The 23,963-nt window shown below is 28.2% G+C and overlaps 1 protein-coding gene across 2 annotated transcripts; it reads right to left on the bottom strand.

The window, feature by feature from the left end:
• Positions 1-3,916: 3,916 nt before the first annotated feature.
• LOC100573228 (UPF0193 protein EVG1 homolog) lies at positions 3,917-23,828 on the bottom strand. Of its 2 annotated transcripts, XM_003241561.4 has the most exons (5): positions 23,536-23,828; positions 20,289-20,510; positions 19,188-19,331; positions 4,176-4,433; positions 3,917-4,111 (listed from the first exon to the last, which is right to left on the bottom strand). In XM_003241561.4, the coding sequence occupies exons 1-4, from the start codon at positions 23,627-23,629 to the stop codon at positions 4,195-4,197; spliced, it is 699 nt and encodes a 232-aa protein (XP_003241609.1). In that variant the 5' UTR covers positions 23,630-23,828; the 3' UTR covers positions 3,917-4,111; positions 4,176-4,194. The 2 variants fall into 2 exon arrangements, with proteins under 2 accessions (XP_003241609.1, XP_016656458.1); XM_016800969.2 differs by having other exon boundaries at positions 3,917-4,433.
• Between the last annotated feature and the right edge of the window lie 135 nt (positions 23,829-23,963).

The raw sequence follows: 23,963 nt of genomic DNA, 5'->3' as shown, positions 1-23,963 counted from the left end.
CCAATAATAAATTCCAAATTAGTCATATCAAAATATCCATTAGGTACTTATAACGCGTTATACATCAACAACAAACCGTGATACTATTATAGATATATAATATTATACTTAAGAAGTTTCAAGTACCCACGAATAATATTATACAATCATAACAAAATAACTAAAATAGTTATTCTAGATTTTTTAATATGTAATTTCGTCTAAATTTGAAATTAAAATGACTATAAAAAGAAACTGTGCTTATGTATTTTTTAGATTTTTTGGTAACAGAATTAACTATTCACATGGAATCTTGTTTAAATTGTTCAATCCTTAGATATAAAAGTTAAACATTTTATAAATGTTTAACTACAAAATAATTATTTAATTTTAAATTTTATAAATTTTGTCAAAATTCGATCTTTAAGTGCTTACAAAAAAAAAATCGTGCCAATGTATTTTTAATATTTTTCAACTGCTATTGCAACAATATATCAGGAGCCTTTTATTAATTTTTTATACATTTTAGTCCAACAGATATAACTTTTTTTATATTTATAGAAAAGAAACTAAAAAATTTAAAACTGACAATGTCCGTAAACAGCTCAAAAAAAGTCAAATTATATAAAAATTTTTATCGTGTATATAAAATGTTAATATAAACATTCCGTAAAATTTTCTCGAAAATAGATTTTGCGTAAAAATTCCCGTTTTTCCTTAAATTTTCTTTTGTTTTTTACGGTGCTTTTGAAAACTACTTTTGAAAATTTTTACTTTTGACCCCCCGAAGTACTAACTAGATTCACTTTCCTATCAGAAAAGATAATGTTGAAGAAAATCTAAGCATTTTTACTGTCCTAAAAAGTTATGACAGACACAAAAAAAAAAAACACACATCATTGTAAAATCAATACATTCATCGTTTTACTTAGAATCTAAAATAATTTTGTTTCAGTAAATTAACATATTTTGCAAAGAAAATCAAAGCTACATGGCTACTTACTAAGTACCTATTTAATTATCTTCAAAAACTTAATATTGAATATAATTGTTTGTTTTGAAGGTATATACACTGTGAAACTTATAAAATACATAATAATAATATAATCGTATAATTTACAATAGTTAGATACTTTTTATTTTATGGTAAATTTACTATTGAACTTTCAGGTTTTATTTGGTTTTGTGTTGGTCTGTGTAGTTGGACAAGCGGGCAGGGGTAATCTTTATAATTGTTGGAAATACAATTAAAAGAAATAAAATACTTATTTCACATAAAAAACATACTTTTAGAGTATAATAATTATTCTATATTCAAATCGTTGTGAACATTTATTTATCTTATACGTCATTATAATATTAATTGCTCCTAAATTAATAATTCAACTACTTATTCAGTGTCTTGAATAGGTGCGCAATAAGGAAATAGTTGATTTATTTAGCTTTTGAAGTTAAACCGGGAATACATGACAATTTACTAATAAATCAGAGCAAAAGTGGTAGGTATTTTAAAATGCATTATTTATCATTTGTTATCGAAAAGACCGTTGTTGAAAATTATTAATTTGCCGTGGAGACTTAATATGAGATATACTGTTTAGCAGTGCCGTAACTACCGCAGGTGCAGGCGGTGCTTTGCACCGCCTGATGGGCCTCACTAGTATTTGTGGGGGGCCTCGAATTTTCCATAACCATACATAATATTATAAAACAATTATAAAATCAAATAAAAAAATTCAATCATTTTGAATTTTGTATTTTCGTGTATATATATATAGATGCTATTTCATTGGCTCAACAATACCTATGCATATTTATATCAATAAATAGGCAAATTGTATATTAACAGTCCGGTAACTGTGTTAATAAAAAGTTTTGATAATATAAAGATGCAAGTGCGTTTTTATTTGTAGATTCTGAGCAGTGAGATAAATGTATTTGTTTTATAATTATGTGTGTTTTTTTTTGTGTGTGTATGATTTGTAGTTGAAATAATGCTTATTTTTCAATTTCAGTATCTTGTTCGATGGGAAAGTGAATCTAGTCTAGTTGGCACTTTTGGGAGATCAAAATGAAAAATGTCACAGTAGTTCTCAAAAGCGCCGTGAAAAACAAATGAAAAATTAAGGGAAAACGGGAATTTTTACGCAAAATCGATTTTTTGTATCCCTAAAACAAATGACCGATACATATATGCAATTTTCACTGGTTGTTTATATTCGTATTTTCTATACAAAATAAAATTTTCAAAATATTTTGATATGTTTTGAACTTTTCACGGACATTCTCAGTTTCCAATTTTATTAGTTTTTTATCTATGAATGTCAATAAAACTTTATTTTTTGGGTAAAAAAGCTTGAAAATTTAATACAAGGCTCCTAATATATTGTTTCAACAACATTTGAAAAATATTAAAAATCCTTAGTCACAGTTTTTTTTTCATAAGTATTTAAAGTTTAAATATTGACAAAATATGGATAAATCACGAAAATTAGCAAATTATTTTGAGGTAAGAATTCATAAAAATTTTTCTTTTTAAATCTAAAATTTTAAAATGTAATACAAGATTGCTTATAAGGTTATCTACTTTTATCAACAAAAAAAATTTCTATAAAGTCAAATTAAATTTTTATGAGCGTTTGAAGTTCATAATTTTACAACATTGTATATTCACTCGATTTTTCATCTAGCGATTTTTGTTGTAATTCAAAAACGAATAACCCTAGACACTTTACATTCATATCATATATTTATTTTATCAATTCCTATACTTGATAAAAATTTCAAAATATTTTGACTTGTTTTGTGCTGTTGTCTGACAATTTTAGATTTAAATTTTTTTAGTTTTATTTTCTTTAAATATCAATAAAATAATATTTGTTGGGCCAAAAGGCGTCAAAATTGTATACAATAAGGCCTCAGATATATTGCTTAGATAGCAGTTAAAAAATATAATAAATACATAGGCACAATTTTTTTTTTTTATAAGCATTTAAAGTTCGAATTTTTACAAAAAGTATCATATTTAAAATTTAATAATTATTTTCTAGTTAAAAATGTATACAATGTTCAACTTTTATAGCTAAAGATTGAAAATTTAAAACAAGGTTCCTCGTAAATTGGTTATATATAAATTATTTTATTTACAATAATATCATTAGATATACTTAGTAATATACTAATATCATAGGCTAACGACCGTCTTCGCACAGAATCGTTTTTCTTATACAGTGATATTATATCATTGAATTCAAATTTAATACCATCCATAACAGTGACCTATTTGAATGTACTTTAAGGATTCATTTATATAATTATATGTATCTACCTTAAATTTTACCAACTTTATCTGTCATGGAATTCACAGACTAGTTTAAATATTTAATTCCTAAGATAAAAATATGTATGCCATTTTAAATATAATAAATGTACCTATAATAAGTTAATTTATTTTGTTATTAGTATTTACTATTTTTTAATTAAATGTTTAAAATATAATAATAATATTATAATGATATATTATTTTAATATTATAGTCAAGTGCAATTAGACATTTTTTTATTACATAAGTTGCAATTACCAAAGAAAAATGACAAGTGGGTAGGACACTTTTGTTGAATACATAAACTCTCAAAATGCCTGTATACTGCTTCCACTGTCTGCAGTACATAAGTGGAAATCCATTAAAATGTCAGGGGGGGGCTTAAATTGTACACATCAATTGTGCCAAGGGTTACTACACAACCAAAATTACTTTATATACTTTATATTTTTTTTTTGGGGGGGGGGGGACTTATGGGATATTTGGTGGCTAAGCTTCTCCCTATTTCCGCCAATGCTACAGTAAAAAAAAAAGAGCCTCTAAAATATTTTTGAACCGAGGCCTCAAAATTGTAATTGCGGCACTACTGTTTAGGACTTATATATATATATATATATTAATGTACATGTATATTGTATACGCATATGTTTACTTCAGTTCAAAATTTACATACATGTTAAAATGAACGCAACGAAATAGATTTACATTTTTGTGCGCTTTTTCAATTTATATTTAAATTTTAAATTTCTACGGACGTATCATGATATAGTTGGATAACGTACGTCGTACAGTTGGTTTCCATACTTGATGCTGGAAAATCAATTGAATTATACGATACAATTTGTTTTAAATATTTTCCCTTTCATTCTCATACCAAACTATAAATACATCATTCAAATGATCGATACCGATCCCGGTAGTGTTTTCGGTAATCCCAGCGGCATTCGATATTTATCGGCCATGCCCTTCACATCTGCCAGCCTGTGTTTACAGGCATTTTTACTGACAAACGCTTCCAATTTTTTTATCCGATCGCAAATCTCATGGATTATGGAGGCACTGTACTTGGACCCTTGGCCCAAAGCTTCCATGTCTGATAGAAACTTTTCGCGATCTTCAATTTCTAATATCACTGGAAAAATATAATATGTTTTCAAATTGTATTAATATTATTATTAACTATTATTTATTGTATTATATTAAATAAATATCGGAAAAGTGTACCTACAATAAACAATAATAATTATAGTATTATAATCTCAAGATTCAATAAATTCATTTTTATCAAGAGGACTGTATGAAATTATCGTGACCGTAAATATATGCAGAGTAAAAACGTGAAATAATATTTGCGTTCGCGAGTATTAGAACTTATTTAAGCACATAATATAAAACGCATAATAGTGTGTAAAACTGTCAGATATGATTATTATTTATTATTGATGTTGTACGGTGAAGGAATTATTTTTCAGTACACGCTTTGTGTCGTCCCATCTCTGAAAACGGTGCTTTGCACCGCAAAAGTGTCGGAAATTGAAAATTTTTATTTATAAATGGTTGTCATCGGTTACTTGGCAAATCGGGTACGATTATGCATGGTATGGTTACACGGCCTCGATTTAAGAAACTGTAGATCTTAAAAACAAATGTATGTTATGCCGCTTATGTACACTCGAAAACTACTAGATTGATTTTGATAAAAATCTCAGACATTTTTTTTAGAGATATCAGAATAGTTTAGAGAGTATAAGTAGTTTAAACCGCGTTAGAAAATATTTACCAAGTGCTAAATTCAATGCACGAATCGCGGTTGCCCATATAGGTCGATATATATTTCACAAAGTTAATATGAACACTGACTCCGAGTTTTTCGCGAACTAAGGTTCACTAAAACTGCAGAAATACGCGTATATATAACGTATAATATACTATGTTATAGGATTTGCCGCGTAAAAAACTGCACAAGGACGATGCTGGGTTACAAAGCTAGTAAACTCGATTCCGTGTGGAGCAAATTAGATTTCAGATTTCCGGAGGTTATATTAAATAGCTGATCGCCGCATAGTCACAAGTAGTCCAACCGGGTAAATATAATGCGTATGCAATTTGCGCCATAAACAAACCAAAAAAAAATTATTTATGTAACTTGTGCCACATCTAAATTAATGTATTTTGGTAATTTGCGCCACTTAAAACTAAATAAAAGGACATTAGGTAATCCGGGCCATCTTGTACCTACAAATTTGCGCCATTTTAAAATACCTTAACAATTTTTTTTTAACAGATTAATATACTTGTTATATTTTTAATCATTGATCAATAGAGTTGATTTTAATAGTTAGGTACATTTCTAGAAAATATTAAAATGTACTTAAAGTATAATAAATATATAATACATAGTATACATAATAGTATATACGTACTTTATGTATATTAAATTAGTAAAATTTCAGTTAGCAATAAGTAATAATAGAATAATTTCATTGTCAATAAAATAATTTCAATATTTAATTTACTTTATTTAAATATTCCATTTCTGTAATGGGGCCAATTACGAAAATTAATTTTTAGATGTGGCGCAAAATACATGCTATATATTTATATATGCACATAAATGTACCTATTGGTGGCACAAATTATGAGTAGTAAAATTGGCGCAAAATACCACGGTAAATATTGTAGGAGCAAAAGTCAATTTTACTGATATTTATTTTACCAGATAATTTTTTTTACCTTTGTTAAAATCGAGTGAACATGTTATTATTTAAACTAGTGCGTAAAACATTATAATTAAGATGTACTACTTTTACGTAGGCGCAAATTTTAGTTTCAGGGGGACACATTAAGAATTAATTCTAAAACTAATTAGTTCTCAGAAGATCTTTGAAAGCCATCAGGCAATTTATTTATAATTCTAACGAATTCTACAGTGAAATTTTATCAAAAACTCAATCCAAATAAAAATAAGTATAGGTAAGCTAAACTATAGACTCCAACACATCCGGTCCCTTTTGATATTAGGTTTTTATATTTACAGAACCTATTTTAAGTTAAGCTTTGAAAACTGAATACTTTAGATAAAAAAATTATTACAGATCAAAAATTAACCAATACACTAGGGTTTTTATTTAATAATTAGGGCCTAGGGTGTAAGGTCCGGGGGTGTCTGATTACCTCCTGTGCGTACACCTATATCCCTTTATGTTTAGTCTATACGAATACTCGCAGCATATATACAACACACTATATTATAATAATCTAATTAATACGTTTTTAAATTCATTAAAGGTCTCCCCTAAGAGACATGTTTGGGATGCTTGGTGTATAGTAAAAATTAAAAAAAAACATTCATTCGTACGAGCGTGTCACAGCTATATGATAAAAGTTTTTAAAATGTAATAAATTTAACTTGATATTTATACATGTCATGCATTACCTATTCAAAAATAAAAAAATATATATCAAACTTAAACAATTTCTTCTATCCAATTTGCCGTAATTGTTTTTGTTATTTTTAATTCCAAGTCTCTAAATCCACATTATTATTATTTCGTTGCCCACGGTTGGAATCAGTCATAGAAATATTTTTCGAAACTTTTACATCCATGTGCATATTTTGATGACGCGCCTCATCGATCCTCGATTGTCATCGATTGAGTGAATATCGTAACAATGTATTTAGTATTTGAAATAGTTGATTATTTATGGTTTTTTTTTTTTTTTTTGTAAGCCGTTAACGGTTATAATTGATAAGGACAGACGTTGAAATCATCTCCGATGCATTAATTTAATATTAATAGTTTCATGATATCGGGAAACGGTGGTAATTGAAACACGTCCGAAATCGTATGAAATTTATTACTATATACGCTCCGGCATCGAACAGTATAATACATATTTTACTAATGACGTCCTATACACACTGAACGTGTGTAGTATATACGACACACGCATATAAAGGTTAGGTATACTTATATAAGATTTTTAAAGTGCAAAAAAAAAATTGAAAACACATAAATAGTTTTAAATCGAAAACGAACGACACACGTCTGCAGGCAAAAACGACAATCGAATCAGGCATAATATATACATATATTATATTATATCGTATATAGATGCAACGGCTACCTAAATATAATATTATGCTGCACAAGTATTCAATTCACCCACTACCCACACTCATAGTAATAAGCAACACGCGGTGACTTGTGTTCGTGAATTGTGATACGCACAAAGCACAATACATTATACAATGTTATTATTATATCGATTAACATATACACAATTTCTATTATAATATTATATAGGTGCAACGGTTGCCTAAATAATATTATATTATGCTGCACAAGTATATACTATTCACCCACCAGCCACCACCCACACCTAATAATAAGCCACGCTTGTGTTCGCGAATCGTGATACGCGCAAAGCACAATACAATTTTAGTATTATATCGAATGGCAGACATAGTTAGATTTATATATTATAGGTATATTGTATATGCAAACCGATATCGCACGCGTTCAGGTTTCAGTGTTTTTGACGCATCCCTGGCGAGTTGTTGTATATTTTTTAAAGTTTATGATTTATATTTTATTTTCAGAAACTGTTGTGTTGAACGAAAACGATTTCACATGAATATTATACTCTATATACGTAATATGACCTTTAGGTGTATTTGACAATATATTATAATATCGACTAGTGACTTATAAGCTAAGGTATACTTTCCACTCGTACAAAAGAAGACGAAAACAAATCGATTTAAGTCTTTCGCGGAGAGCGTATGTACCTATTATCACAAGTTCGTATAAATCTCCTCTAACCTGGACAGTTATTTACTTAATGTAGACCGCGTTATGCCGTTATTTAGTGTATATTTGCCCGTCATCTACTAGATAAAATTTAGTTGGCATTAATCATCGATCACCCAATAACTTCATCATCTATATATTCAACATCTATATACACATTCACTGTCATAGCCGAATTACATAGCTATTCCATCCGAACGATACCGTAATAGCTGCACTCTCTCGTATTGCGTCCTGTGTTCCGTATATGGTTTAATATTGTTATTATTATTATAGTTTAACGTTAAACAAAACACTCTTTTCTCATTATTCCATAGTACGCACTGAACATGCTTTCTCCCATTTCTTCTTTTAATAATAATTTTATTACAATTCGAAATTTCTTCGATTTTTATGCCATTTGAAGAAAGGCGATACAAATTTCTATTTTTCAAACTAGAACCGACCGTTTTACTGTTAATTTTTAAGCTGATCATTTTTTTTTTAAATTTTGAAGTATCAAAATCAAAATTCGAACGAGTAGTTTCTGAGTTATTGATATTTAAGTAGATGAGGATAATAATCCTTGAAAATGGTTAAAAAATAATATAAAATATAATAAATAATATTGGATCTATCATATTAAAATATACTCTGACAACTTTTACAAACTATAAAAAGTTAATAGATTAATGTTTAGTAAGTAAGTACTACAATATTTGAATCATTATACCCGGAATATTCAAATGTCCAAACCAATTAACATGGACGGATATTACCCTTTGAACACGTAGGGAAATAATAATAAATTAAAACACGATATAGGTAAGTGTAAATTTCGGTTTAGATAAAACACCATTTTTAAAAGAGTCGTCTGATTAACAATTTACAGTAAAAAATGTTAGTAAGTAAAGTAAACAAGTATATAGTTAAAAATTCTGAACATTTGAATGAATTTATTATTATTTCAAAAAATATAGGAAGATCATGCTATATAACCAATACTTAATTCTAGGTAGTATGCATCGCTCGTGGTAAACAGTCCAATTTCCCGGGCCGGCTTTCCCCGTGGCCTCAGTTCAGCGACGTCACAATCACCACTAGCCATACATACTTTTTGTTAGATTTTTACGATAATTTCACGTGCCATTACAACCAACTATAAGCCATTTACCCACAGTGATTGTTAAAATGCTTATCAGTTAAAAGGCTCGACTAACGCCTTAACGTAATTCTATCCATGCACATATCTTTAAATGCGTATTTACACTCTAAATTATTACAATATCCATTTTTATATTCGTTATCATGGCATGAATGAGTCAATATAATATGAAACTCATGATACCTACAAAAACAATATCACCAATATTTTTTTTCAAAACTTATCTTTTTCTATGACGTATAAGTTTCAAAAGTTTATGATTTATAAGGGCTAAATAACAAACAGTTTTAACGCATGATTGTAAAAAGAGTAACAAGTTTCAAGTTGTGATATGCATTAGATTAAAATAATTCCTTATAGTATTTATATATAATATATAATATATATTAAACTATAATTCTAATTGGATACTGTACCGCACACGACGGAAATGATTTGTATTTTGGGAGTAACTTTACCTATATATTTACCATGTCCTTTTATTTAATTCTTCTTAAATAAATCGGTTCATAAGCTCCTACTTTGGTATTTTTAATTTTAAAAAGTTGTTAATCCATTAAGAAAGTTTGACGTTTTAAACAGAAATAATCGTTTAAAGTAAGTGAAAAATAATAACTTACGAACAATTACTGATTTTTTAAAAAAAAAAGGTTAGATTATATGTTTCTGAGTAAAAAAAACTGTAAAGTTTTTATCTGAAGGAATATAAATATCAAAGTGAAAAAAGTGCTGATTTAATTCAAAAAGTTCTCAACATTTATTTGGCTGCACAATCAAATCGGAATACGAGGGCTGTCCGACTCCTGGGTGGTAATGTTCTAGATCGCACTCGACAGAAAAACATCGTCTCACACATATGTCGATATAACATAGACATTAATCAAAAAGGCCAATTATCGCGTTACAGATCGTCGTCAACGATAAATTGATATCTTCGCCACCGTGTCTTAGCAGTGAAAAAAAATACGCCAATCGAATATGCCACCGTATTTGGTCGTCGAATCATCGACCGTTTATGATGTAGGTATGTGTGTGAAGGGTTTAAATATAAAATTCGATTTCGGCCTTGGGTATTTCAGACGTTATGGGAATCGTACTATTTTATTATTTTCATATTTTGTATTCAGTTTTCTCCTAAATTTTATCATAGGCGTCGTATAATGTTACGTTTTTTAAACATTATATAATCTCATCAGTTGTAAATTGTAATATAAGACGTGTCGTAGTATCATACTTTTAACATAAATAATATGCTAATGGACTGGATACAAGATTTTGTTTCTGACCGATTTTTCGAAAGATTTTCGTTATCATAGTTACCTACTACCTATATTATTATACTTATATACTTATTAAGAATTTTTACCAAATTTATAAAATATAATTAACAAATAAAATTAAGGGTGTCGGTGCCGGTGCGTTTTTTGGCACAAAAACATGTCTTACAGGAAAAACTCTCGCGACCAGTAGAACTGTCGGATTTCCTTAATTTTTTTTTTATCTTAAAGTACAGAGCATTTTGTAGGTCGGATCAAAGCCCGATTTTGAAAATTATAATTATAGAAACTGGAATATGCATTTGAAAAATGCATAATATTTGTCCTTTTTAAAACGTATTTTTTTTACTACTATTCAAAGTAAAATAAAAAAATCGAGCTTTGATCTGACCTGTAAAACCTTCTCATCTTTCAGATAAAAAAAAAATTAACAAAATCCGACAATTCTACAGGGCGTGAGAGTTTTTCCCGTGAAGTAATTTTCGTTGATATAATACACCGTATAGACTCCGTCTAAATAAGTATCGAGCTGTAGATTAGTGGAAAAGTATTATAATTAAGGCAATAACTAAAATATAAAACATAATATTCAAATAGCATAGAAATTTCGAAAATTGGAAATACTGGTACCGACACCCTTATAGTAGCCTTATATAGCTTTTTTTATGATTATTTGCTTAATAGAAGATATTATATTATAGGCATTTAAAAAATTATGGATTATAATCCTAGATACCAGAAAGCGTTCGGAGATACAAATAACAAATTAAATACAATCAAAATATTATGTTTTGTTATTTTCGATATTTTTCAATTTATGTTAAAAACCCAAAAACATACTATTTATGACTCATATATTATTTTCCCTGAAGTGCAAAATATTGAGTGGCGTAAGTTCTAAGTATTACTTTTCTTCCCGCGAAATTTTTTTTAAATTTCATATTATGTGTAGCGTGGAATGTTTTTATTCAAAATATTGGTGCATAAATGAATATATCGTAACGGATCACATATGTGTGACACTGTTACATAATATACTGTAATCTATAAGTACCTATCAACATAAATAGTGATAATGATAGGAAGAAAGCACGTTATATATATAATATAGTTATCCGGGGACACATACTATATACATTATACATACTATAATTGTTGGCATGTTAAGTTCGTTAATTAGTTAGTTTGGAACAAGTACAAAAGCCTGCCACTAAAAAACTCCGGATGACCATACTATTCGTAAGTCTTTCGATCTACTATATTTAATCTGTAACTATAAGATTGTTATATATTTTTATCGTGCAATAATAAAACGTCATATCAACTGGAATTTGATATCTGATATATCTTTCCTGAAGTTCCCATGTTACGGTTAAAATATAACTCATAGCGCTCTAAAAAGTGAAAACTCTCACTTCATTATCTAATTAGAACAGATTTCCCAACTTCGTTACAATATCGAATATTATTAGGGATATGTTAATATTATTCATACGCATTTGAAGTTATGAGATAATATTTATAGTGATGCGCAACAATATTTCGGAGAATAATATTCTTTGGCCTTTGCTACTTCAATCCACTAATGTATAAACTTCAAACGTTTATAAATCATAAATCGAATTCGACATTTATTTATTTATGTGCACAGAACGTCGTTTATAAAAATATTGTGCTAGTACTCACGATCAGAATCTAGTATGGGCTAACATTAAAAATTTAAAAATGAAAAATCTAAAAAAATCACCGTGCGCAGGTTATTCTTTTACTCTTTGGTCGATAACCCTTCGTAACCTTTCAACGAAATCCGGAGATAACGGTTGAGCTAGTATAATATATTTAATACATTTTATACGTTTTGTGTTGGTCTTACTCTTACAGAGATTCTTTTTTTTTTAAATCTTTTTCCTAGGACACTGCTTTTGAATAGAATCAGTTCTCCAAAAGTTCTAAGTAGACCTAATACCACCGATTGAAATGTAATCTATTTGATACTTTTGAATGGGTCATTTTTCGATTTTTTTACAATAGTGATAACACTATTATACTACGTTATAAAAATTGACGTTTAAAAATCAGCACAGTTTTAAAACGAAACTATGCCAGAATAATTATTTTACGAAAATGTCTATTTATCACTATTTATTTGACTAATTAAGAACTCAAATTAAATATCGACAACACACATATTGTGATGAATTGATTTTCCATTTATTGTCGTTTTTATTTTATTCCAATAAATTATACTTATCATTGCGTTCGTGATGTTGAGTATAATATGATGTACTCATGTATGTAGTAAATGGTTGGAAAATGGTGCGTTTTCGAGTTAAATAATGATAAACAATACACCGATTAAGTTTTTATAATACGTAATTTTTCAATATATACCTAATACACTTTATTGAAATCAAACACAATATTTTATAATCGAAATTCATTCTATATCGTTTAAGCGGATTACTGATCATTAGTCATAATACATTATAATATGCACAATGAAAATTTATTTCGGCCTTTTGGATAATATGCAATAATTTAATAATAATGTATTATTTTATAGATCCTATCACAATATAACCGTCATTATTAAACAATATTGGTAAATGCATAACTGAAACGAATTATCCTCAGTACATTTCGTGTATAAAATAGAATAAAATAAAATTTATATTGTTAAAGACAATATTTCTGTTCCAAAAAGAAGGAAAATAAATTTAAGTAAATTACCCTTTCAAATAAATTCTTTAACACGTTGTCTTGTATTATATCAACAAGATGAATAAAGCCAATGGATCAAAGACGTCTAAATTGTATATGTATGTTTATAGTAGAAATTAATATAGAGTATAATATCTATAATTCTTATAAAAATTAGAATATTTACTCTCGTCCAGCAATATTTGCGATATTGTAATATCATTATCACGGTAATATAGAATCTATATACTTAAAGGTTAAATTGAGAATCTTTGACGCCAATGATCATCTCGAGGACCACTCAATCGATAGGAAGTCAGCGGTTTTTTTACCGACAGAGTATATCGGGAAGAATATTTTTAAGCATATTTCCGACTCACATGTTCATTTCTTTTTCAGTTCATGAAAAACCAAAATTAATTTTTTTTATTTAAATGGTTGCCATCGGTACAATTCCTACTATTATAATACTTGGTAGAAATATGGCATACAAACAATTTAAATACAAATCTTAAAAAAAAAACAAGTCTTTGGCACGGACAACGTTGGGCAGGACAGCTAGTATAACGTATAAGTGAATTACTTATTTTATATTGTATTGTAGTATAAATAGGTAATTTAAATGCAGAGATGAAATGTTAAATAACTTAGCTTAGAAAGAAATTCGATTGATAAAAAATTTTTCTGGATTATAAGAAACTTTATAATAAACAAAAGTGAAGTTCATAATTTACATAATATAATATTATGTTGAAGTAAAAATTTAAATTTATTATCACTATACCTACAATATTTTTTGAACATAAACTGTCAACACTTTCACTTATATTCCTTGAAAATATGTAGGTATCAATATCGCGGAAGACTGGATTTAATAGGATGAATTTCAAAAACCATTAATAAACTTTTAATTTAACTGAATCATATTAAAAAATGCAGCTGATTAATTGTTTGATAAATTGTTTTCACCGTTTTTTTCCTTATTTCTCAGTTATAAAATGCCAGATAAAATTGTGTTTTAATTAATTTTGTATGATAGTAGTGACCTGCGAGCATGATGGAAAAAACAACATTTATTCGTCAAAAACTATTTCAAAATATTTAATTACAAAATCATACAAAATTCAAAACTCAAATGAAATAAAATCGCGTCGAAAACATACACACTGCACAGACACAAATCATTTAAGCTTTTATTCGAACGATACGCGCAGCTATAGGTGACCGCAGGGCAAAAATGGTCACGTGGAAGTTAGTTGGAATTGAACATCTACTGTTAAAATTAAAAGCAAACACTGTACACGTTTTAAAGTAGGTAGTTTCTGAAATCAAATTATCGTGATTTATTGAACAAACTTTAGGCCTGTAGTCAGTCATTAGTGTACGTCGAGAGTAACTAGTGACACGGTAGTGTACAGTAGTATAGTAAATAATATTACCTATATCAGTTATCAATAATTTTACTGAATAAGATATTAATAGATTGTGCTAGATTTTAATAAGCTACTCTAATCGATTTTCTGAATGCATAAGAGAAATCAAATTAAAGAAAAATACTCAATTATATAATAATATTAATGGAAAAATCGAATTATAATTTACAATAATCAAAAAATTGTATACAAATGATTTATATTAGGGATCAAAATGCCGGAAAATTTCGGAAAAAACGGTTTTTTTCTCAGAGCCTCGGAAAACGTGGAAAAATTGGAAAATATTGAAGTAATACATTTCCGAAAAAAACCGAAGTTTTCGGAAAATTAAAAATTTTATTTGCGCTTAAAAATTAAAATAATCTATGTGAAAAAAAAACCATTTAAAAAAATATATAAGGAAACCTGCCATTGTCATTTCACATTTGCCAATACGGATATCAATGTATTATTGTATTAAAATTTAAAAATATTAATACGGATATTTCAATATTTGTTCTAAAAATAACGTAGTTCCATATCAAATTGGTATTTATGTGGGAGAGTGTATTTCCCCGAAAATAAATCACCTATATTTTTAAATGTTAAAAATTATATACTGATTGTCTATTCATATTTTAAATAACTAATAACTAATAAGGTGTTATAGTAACTGGCTGATAGGTTTATAAATTATATATTACAGTGACTGGTGAGTGGTGAGTGATGACTAGTAACCTTTTGATAGTTTTTATATTTTCAAACTTAGTGAGTTGGTAATAAAATATATTAAATATAATATATTTAAATATAAAATAATATTAATAAATAATAAGAAAAAACTAATTAGTAAATACTTGATAGTTAGTACTTTAATAGTTAATACTTAATATTACAAATTATAATCTATATATATAAAGGAAAGTGTACTTTACCAATAATCAATGCAGATCCGAACCTATTTGAGTTATCGACTTGAAATTTCGAGGATAGATTTTTATAATAATTTCATGGGGCACTAAGAAAGGATTTGTCTAAATTTGAATTTTAAAGAGGTGCTCAAACAGGGATCTTGAGGTTCACGATGGAAGTTGGAAATTATATTTTTATTTATTTTTTAATTAGTTGACATTGGTTACAGTTTACAGTAGAAATTAGTATTTATTTATTATTGGTTTCCATTGGTTATTTGGGCAGATCAGGTACAAGCTAGCACCAAATCAAATTATTAAACATTGCAGCAAATTACACCCAAAAACAATTGAACAGTCATAACTTTTTTAAGTTGCAATTTTCTACGGACAACGGAGTGCATGGGGTTCAGCTTGGTATGAATGTTTGTGTGAAGATTAAACCTCTGGGAAGAAGACAGACTAATTTAGGAATGGTTAAATTTGGTTTTTTTTTTATTTATCTGATATTAGTAGTTATGTTAGGTTAGGATTTTGTATTGATTGATTATATTAACCCACCATAGGTGGAATACGACAAACTTAGTATAACTTTGATACTTTAGAGTTAAATCATACACCTACGTACAAACAGCACGGGGTCTGCGATCTACCGTAGGATATCAGAATTTTTATACCGGGAAACGGAAAAGTTAAGATACATTTTGAACACCATACACCAAATATTAAATAACGAATTGTACAAAGTTCGAGTCATATAGAGTTGGTACATTTAACGGGCAATGAAGTGCACGGGATCAGCTAGTTATTTATAAATCAAGTATAGAATCCTCTAGATTTATCCATTACAGACTTTAAGTTAGATATGGTATCTATAATATGTATGTAATATAATTATCAACTATCATTATTTATAAGATTGTTTCCACTATACATTACTTTTTTAGTTCTTTAGAAAAAAAAAACCATTTTTTTCATTCAATTTTTAAGTTTTTTTCGTCAAAAACTTTTTTTTCCGGAAATTTTAAATGAAACCAATTTTTCTCAATTTTTCCGAAAATAACGGGAAAACATTTTTTTTTTTGGAAATTTTGATCCCTAATATGCTATATGCTATATTTTTTTTTTAACTGTTTTTTCACTGTTTTTTAGATTATCGAAATGCTTATACATTTAATTTAAATCTAAAAATCAATATTTCTTTAAAAGTAAGTACCTGCAATTCATTGCATTAAATCTGACTATTTCATTACAGCGGTTCACCACGGATATTTCCCTTGATTAAATATGATTTTCTGTTTATTAAAGTAACATTTTCATACTGATACAGTTGTCACATTTGTTTGGGGTTCGTTTCCACTCAAGTAATTTATGGGATGCAACCACGTGTGCATTTATTTTTTGCATCCCAACGATTTATTTTTATACCCATGTAAACATGTGTATAATTTTCATCTCATGAATACCACATTCGGTATTCAGCAAAATATGTGTAAGGTATATTATTTATTATGTGTAATAATGATAATATGCATATATTTTATAATTTATTTATTTATTTTACGTACTAAGATAGCACAAGAACTCTGCGTCCCGGCATTCTCAAAACATTGTTTAAAATCATTCTAAGAAATTGTTATATATGACGTTTAAGAACATTAAAAAAAAAATACTATCATACAATTATTAATTGATACCAATTAAAAGTCCTGTTTAAATTAATGATCTTTACTTGTGTAACATCTTATCTCATAATCATTTCATAGAACTAACAGGAGTGTAATGTTACATTTGAAAATCATTTTCTTTTTCATTCGTTTGACCTTGTTTGTGATAAAGCACGAAACAAACCCTGGTATATACCTGGCATTACAGCGACAACGTACACAATTGAATATTGAAAATATTCATACGCTTTGAGTTTTGAAAAGCGTTTGTAAACTGGGCACGACTAAGTCGAGTTATAAAAAGGTCAGTTGTAAACAACTAACAATGCATCGATTTTTTTGATTAGTATTAAGTGTATAGATAAACACAGCACCGATCTTTCGGGCAATATAGTTAGTTACATTTAATATGTGAGCTGGGCCCTAATTTTCAAGCTCTGTATACTATTTTTATTTTTGAAAAGTATATTTAGCATTAGAGAAGGCTGTCCTCGTCGTCCACCAGTAAAATTTTTTTACATTATGATTTTTTTAAAATTCTGTACATTTTTGAACTCGTTATTTAGGGCGGTTTTGAGATATTATAATATTCATACATTTTAAATAAAACTTTACTAAATTAAAGTGTATGCCAATAATTATTGTTGTATCGTAGGTATATAATAATAAAATCTGTGTATACGAAATACTACTAGAATACCTTACCATTGGTTTTCATGGAAAAAAAAATGTAATGTATTTTGTGTAGTGTAGCTCAATAGCAATATATAGTGGCCAACGAATTTTCATTTTTATACAGACGAACTCAGTAGGTATATTAGAATATTGAAATTATGAGACAAATTTATAATCCAATTCTGTGGGGTAATCTCTTTCTATGTAAATTATTTTAAGGTCCAATGTTGCGTTTATTTAACATGGGTAGCTGGGTTATACTATAGTAGGTAGTTGGTGTATAAAATATGCGTATGCAATTATTATGTCACGGAGGTTTTAAAAATTATATGTTCTATTAATGAAATTAATAATGGTTCTTTAAAAAAAAAAAAAACTATTTAATTTAATTTTTAATTTGATATCTCGACGATCGTACATCTAATTTGTAAATTTATTAATAATATTTTTTTTTTTAAACTATTTTTAATTATCTTTGAAAATAGTACAACTTAGATAATATTAATAAAAAAAATGTATTTTAAAAAGCAAATTATTTAACTTGTTTTTAAATTAACACTATAGGTATATCAAAAATTGTTTTTTTGTGTTTTATTGTTCCCAGACCCAATTTATTCAGATACACATTAATATTTTTCATGCATGTATTTTGATATAATGCATTTTAATATTTTAGTATTACCAATACGAATGTAAAAATGTACAGAAAAATAATAACTGATTTCAAACACGTAGCTTTTAAAACACTTAATCTCAATAAAGAAACCTAATAATACATCTGCTATGACAGTTATTATTTATCTTTAACTCGATATTTGTTTTTTTTATAGGTATTAAAACAATAAATATTAATCATCATAAAAAACTTTGTAAATGGTTTTCGTATTTTTAGAGTACATAAACATGCAAACTCAATTTTAAACTAATTCAAATACCTCCTTATTTTAGTTATGTATATTTCGATATAGTAATCAGAGTTAGTAGGTATACGCAATCGTAATTCCAAAGTTTAGGCACAATATGAGACCATAAATATAATTTTTATTTTTGTGGAAACACTTTAGACAATAATATTATTACTATACAATTACCATTTCTACGATCAATATACTTATTAATATTTATGATTATTTTGAAAAAATATGTATTAGGTATGTATAAACGTATGCATTGATAGTTTTAACATTTTCAATATCTATTTACCATGGTTGTATTTTGATTACCCATATCAAATACTTGTTTTGTTTGTTATATTTAACGAACTGTAAATTATTCAACTATTTTACCTGAGTTAATGAGTTCTTCATCGGTACATTCATTGGAGGTTTTTTGGATATTGGGAACTTTGACTACAGCAACCGGATCCAATTTAGTCACTCTACCGTAAGCCATAATACTCTGCAATTTTTCTTTTTCCCCGTTGTAATTTTCTAGCAATATTATTTACATTAATATTAATTATTCAACTAAACTAAAGCACATTAATTTGAATACATAGTACCTACAAGAGTAGAGCAAAACGGATAACTCATAAAGTTATTAGCATCATATGAATTAGTTTTTGATAGTTATTGGCACCTAACCTGTTCCTTCCATTAGGTACGCGACATCAAATTGTGAAATAAATTATATGACACAGAGGATTAATAATAATAACAGCATCAGTGTAACCAAAAGATTGAGAGAAAATATCCCCAAAACTCATAATCAAACATCATTATATTGTACACGACATTTTGCAAAACTACTTTGTACCAATAACCGTAACCGTGCCATTAAGTACAGAATTTTTGCACAACGCCGGTTAAACACTCCGGTAAAAATAACGTTCGGTTGAATTGTACTATAATACCTACTATAATAACGTTGTAACTGAAACTTTAGTTTATGCATTATCGGATGTCTTGTATTCCGATAAACTATTTTATCCCATTGTAATTTGCAACCATAATCATAAACCTTTAAACTGGTTCATGTTTTACGGTTATATTATTATCATTAGATATTTTATATTTTAATAGATAATAACCACGGCTATAGAAAGTATGGTTCCCCATCGACCCATGATTCCCAATTCCCATACTTGAAAAGTGTCTATCGATATGAAGCTCTGTAATTATTAGTATTAAAGTTAAATTAAACAGCTGGAGATTCAAGCACTAGCGCTTGTATGTCATAGTGACTATCACGCAACTACAATTTAAATTTGTAAGGTAACTGCATTTATATAGTCACTATACAACAAATAACCGTTGTGCAAAAGCCCAAAACCCTCTAATAACTAAACAAGTTACCATACATATTGTGGCGTAATATTTTATTCGTACATCTATATATTATTTTGTATTTATATATAATATATATAAATTTTTATGTTTTCCGTTTACTTTGTGTCGTGCTAGGTTTGTAAGCTTCCGGTTCGTAGGCGCCAGACTCGACGATGTCCTTGAGCATCCGCGGTCTGGTCGACCGGTACCGTTTGATGGGAGCTGCAGACGTTCCGGAAACGGGACGGACCGATGTTGTTGACGGCGAATCCCCACCGGATCTTAACCAACCCTGCAGAGACTTCCGCTGTAACGTCGTTAAGCGGCTCTCCTTGATCAGCTCTGCGAAAAACGGGAAAATTTCAATCGGATACCGCTGTTACCGTTATTATTATTATCGTGTACACCGAAAATCTGCGCGGTTTTGTGAAACCGACCGAACATAATATCAGATATTATAATCCGATGTTCTCAGTCCTAAAATTTGATAAAAAAAAAACTAATTTGTTCTGGCGAATTCGAGAAAAACGATAACTCCTATCTATAGGTTTGTCAAAACCCCATATTAGGTGCCCAGAAATTATTTAAGTAATATCGATACATCATTGTTTGCACCGTTTTTCTACAGACGACCTGGTAGTCAATAATTCAAACAACAATAAAAAGATTATTGAATCACCTTTGTATCATAGACTTCGAATGTCAGTAAAGAAGACATTGTTCTATTCGCTGAAGGTAGGTATATAATATTATATATTCACAATTAACTGGGCCTGGGCGTAACGTATGAGGATTGAGGACTGAGTACTTTGACTAATTTTTTAGATGGCCATTTTAGAGGCTTTTTATTCGATTTAGGATTTATAGTACAATGCTTTATATAAGTTTAATTAAATGTTTCAAGTATTTTAACAAAATGTCTGTTTTTTTTAAATATATTATTTGACATCGTATTTTAAAATAAACACTGTGTGTATATAATTTTAGATTCTAATCAGAGCGATGAATGTATTGATTTTACAATTATGAGAGCTTTCTAATTATATTATTTTTAACACTATTCACAGTAAAATAAATGTTGCGATTTTTGACTTTATGAGTGTGATTTCTGGTAGAAAATTGGATCTATAGTTTGTACTTTGAGGAGATCAAAAGTAAAAAATCCCTAGTGCTTTTCAAAATAACCTTGAATTTCAAAGAAAAAATTCAAACATTTGTTAAAATGTATTAATAGATAAATTGTTCGGTTCAAACCTTGGTTTCCGAAAATTTTGAGCGTCTTCGTTTAAAATCTTTTGAACGTATAGATTATAAATTATTTTATATTGTTGAAAACAAATTTAACACACCCATTTCTGTGACCTATATAATACTCAATTACCAGGTACCTCACACCTACAGCTGTACAGCAGAGCGGTTACCTACTTGACGGCTTTTTATATTTTAATATGTTATACCTATATTATTTTATAATTACCTAGGTACTTTGTATCTCATATGTTTTATTATTCTGTATAACGATTAAAGATATATAGGTATATCTTTAATCGTGTTCTGTTACAATATACCTAGGTAATAGGTATACATGTACAAAGCAGTACCAAGTCTAAATTTAAAATACAATTTATTGTAGATGTTATTAAGACGTGTAGTAGGCATCACACATAAAACGTTTCTATTATTTTGTAATCTTTGTCTGAACAAAATCTTTCTACGTGACGAAATTTCTAATCCCAATTATAGACTTACAGTAAATTGTTTGCACTGTTCTTATCGAAATCCTTTGTATAATATTTATGTTATTGAATATAATATTATATCAGTCAATCGTCAATGGTACCCTAAACTAATCGAATGTATTTTTTTTTAAAGGAAAACAAGTTAAGCAGAATATAGGTACAATTTTTACCTTATTTAGAATTTCAATCTTAAAATCTTATAATATAGGTAATAATAAATAATAATATAAAGTATAAAATTAGAAACTATCGTATACGTCTTGTAAAATAAGTGTATTACCACTGCCTTTTATATTATAAAATATTTTGTTTACTCGTAAATCGTAATAGATATTTTTTTCTTAAAATCTTTTGGTCCAGTACATAATGCATATTGTTTTTTTTATATTATTATTAAAATCAATAATTTATAGGTAAATGAAATAATTTCTAATATTATAATCTACACACAGCACAAACGATTTTACTTGAAAGTTTAAACAATATGAAATATTATACAAATATCATTAACATTAGATGATCAAAACATAATATTTTATTTATTATACAAAAATTAGAGTAGCATAGGAAATAGTTACCCTATGGTACTCGTTTTGATTTTAGTGGGAACGGCCCTTTCCGGTCTAATGAACTTTTGTTCTCTACATATCCACAGTATGTACATAGGCAAACAACTAAACAAATATTTCTAGGGTGAAATAACTATTTTAGGTTAAAGGTTTATTTTACACAAGAATGTGTATTTTCCCCTCATCTTGCCCAAACAGACCTTTCACAATAGGAAAACATTTCTCAAGACTCAAAACCAAATGATTCTTTGGAATATTTCCAAAGGTAAAATGTTTTATCTGTGTATATTATAGCTGACCATAACAAATAATGAGATTAATACACTAAATAAAATGTGTAAGAACGCAAACAATGTTTAGCACCTGCAGAATGTTTCTATCTGTAACTAAACAGTAAATTTATTTTGAATGCTAAAGTTTTTTTTCTTCCCTATACTATTCTAATAATATTAAATTGATTTTAATAATAATACATTTGAAGTTTTAAGACCCTACAGATGCCTGTAACAAACCCACCGAGTCAGCGAAACAAAAATATAATATAATAATGTACAAGCAAGTTCGGATTAAGATAATTTTGGGCCTGGGGCCAAATAATAATAATATTATATCCATTATTTATGTATTATAAGAACTGTACTACCCGCCGGGGGCCCACTTTTGTTCGATATCCGTTGTGGGCTCGGGTCCACATCCCCCCTTCCCTGGCCACCCATTAATCCGGTCTTGTGTATAAGTAATAAATTGTTTCTTCAAACTTATTCTTCACGCGGGATATTTCCATTTTCGTATATAATATTATTATGCTTCAATGTTTTTATAATAGTGAACAAAATTCAAATGTGACATAATTTACAGTTAGGTATATAATATAGCCAGATTAAATTATTGCCAATAGTACGTCTTTCTTGTTTATCTCAAACAAATACTATTTTAAGATGAATAATGCATTAATAATGTACTTGTTTCTACCTATAGGTATACGTGATCTCGAGATATTGCTTATCATTTGATAATTATTGTAAACAGTTTATTAAAATACTTCGTGCTATATCATACCATTCAAATATTTCCTAGTTTCTGCGCTGTATTCGGAAGGTCTAGATGCATTGAAGATTCCGCCTTCGTTGCAAATTTTTGTCCGGTACGCCATTTCAATTTTCCCACAACAACAATGATTGTGTATAACAACAACTAACTCTTAAACCCCACTTTATTATTGTAAAATGTACAATGCGTTTTAAACACCTCAAAAATATTATATCAATTATTATGAAACAGTCGAGTTGACGGTACGTGTTTTACCATGGTAACAGACGCAATCGACGCAGTAGATACCCACACATTATACGTAATAATACGGGAAATATAAAAATATTATTCACGTGACTTATCCAGTCACTCCAGTAACTAGTCACTTTAACATATTATTATTTTATGTTGGGTTTAATAATAAACTGTTTACTTGTATTCTATACACCAGTGTT

Source organism: Acyrthosiphon pisum, chromosome A2, assembly GCF_005508785.2.
Source record: "Acyrthosiphon pisum isolate AL4f chromosome A2, pea_aphid_22Mar2018_4r6ur, whole genome shotgun sequence".
Lineage (NCBI taxonomy): Eukaryota > Metazoa > Arthropoda > Insecta > Hemiptera > Aphididae > Acyrthosiphon > Acyrthosiphon pisum.
This window is presented reverse-complemented; position numbering and strand designations above follow the sequence as displayed.

Coding starts and splice junctions, on each gene's coding strand:
- LOC100573228 (XM_016800969.2), bottom strand. CDS start 23,629: ATGGCGTACCGGACAAAAATTTGCAACGAAGGCGGAATCTTCAATGCA. Junction 19,332..20,288: donor CAAACCTAGCACGACACAAA/GTAAACGGAAAA, acceptor TAATATTGCTAG/AAAATTACAACGGGGAAAAA. Junction 4,434..19,187: donor TGAAGAACTCATTAACTCAG/GTAAAATAGTTG, acceptor ATATTTTTCCAG/TGATATTAGAAATTGAAGAT.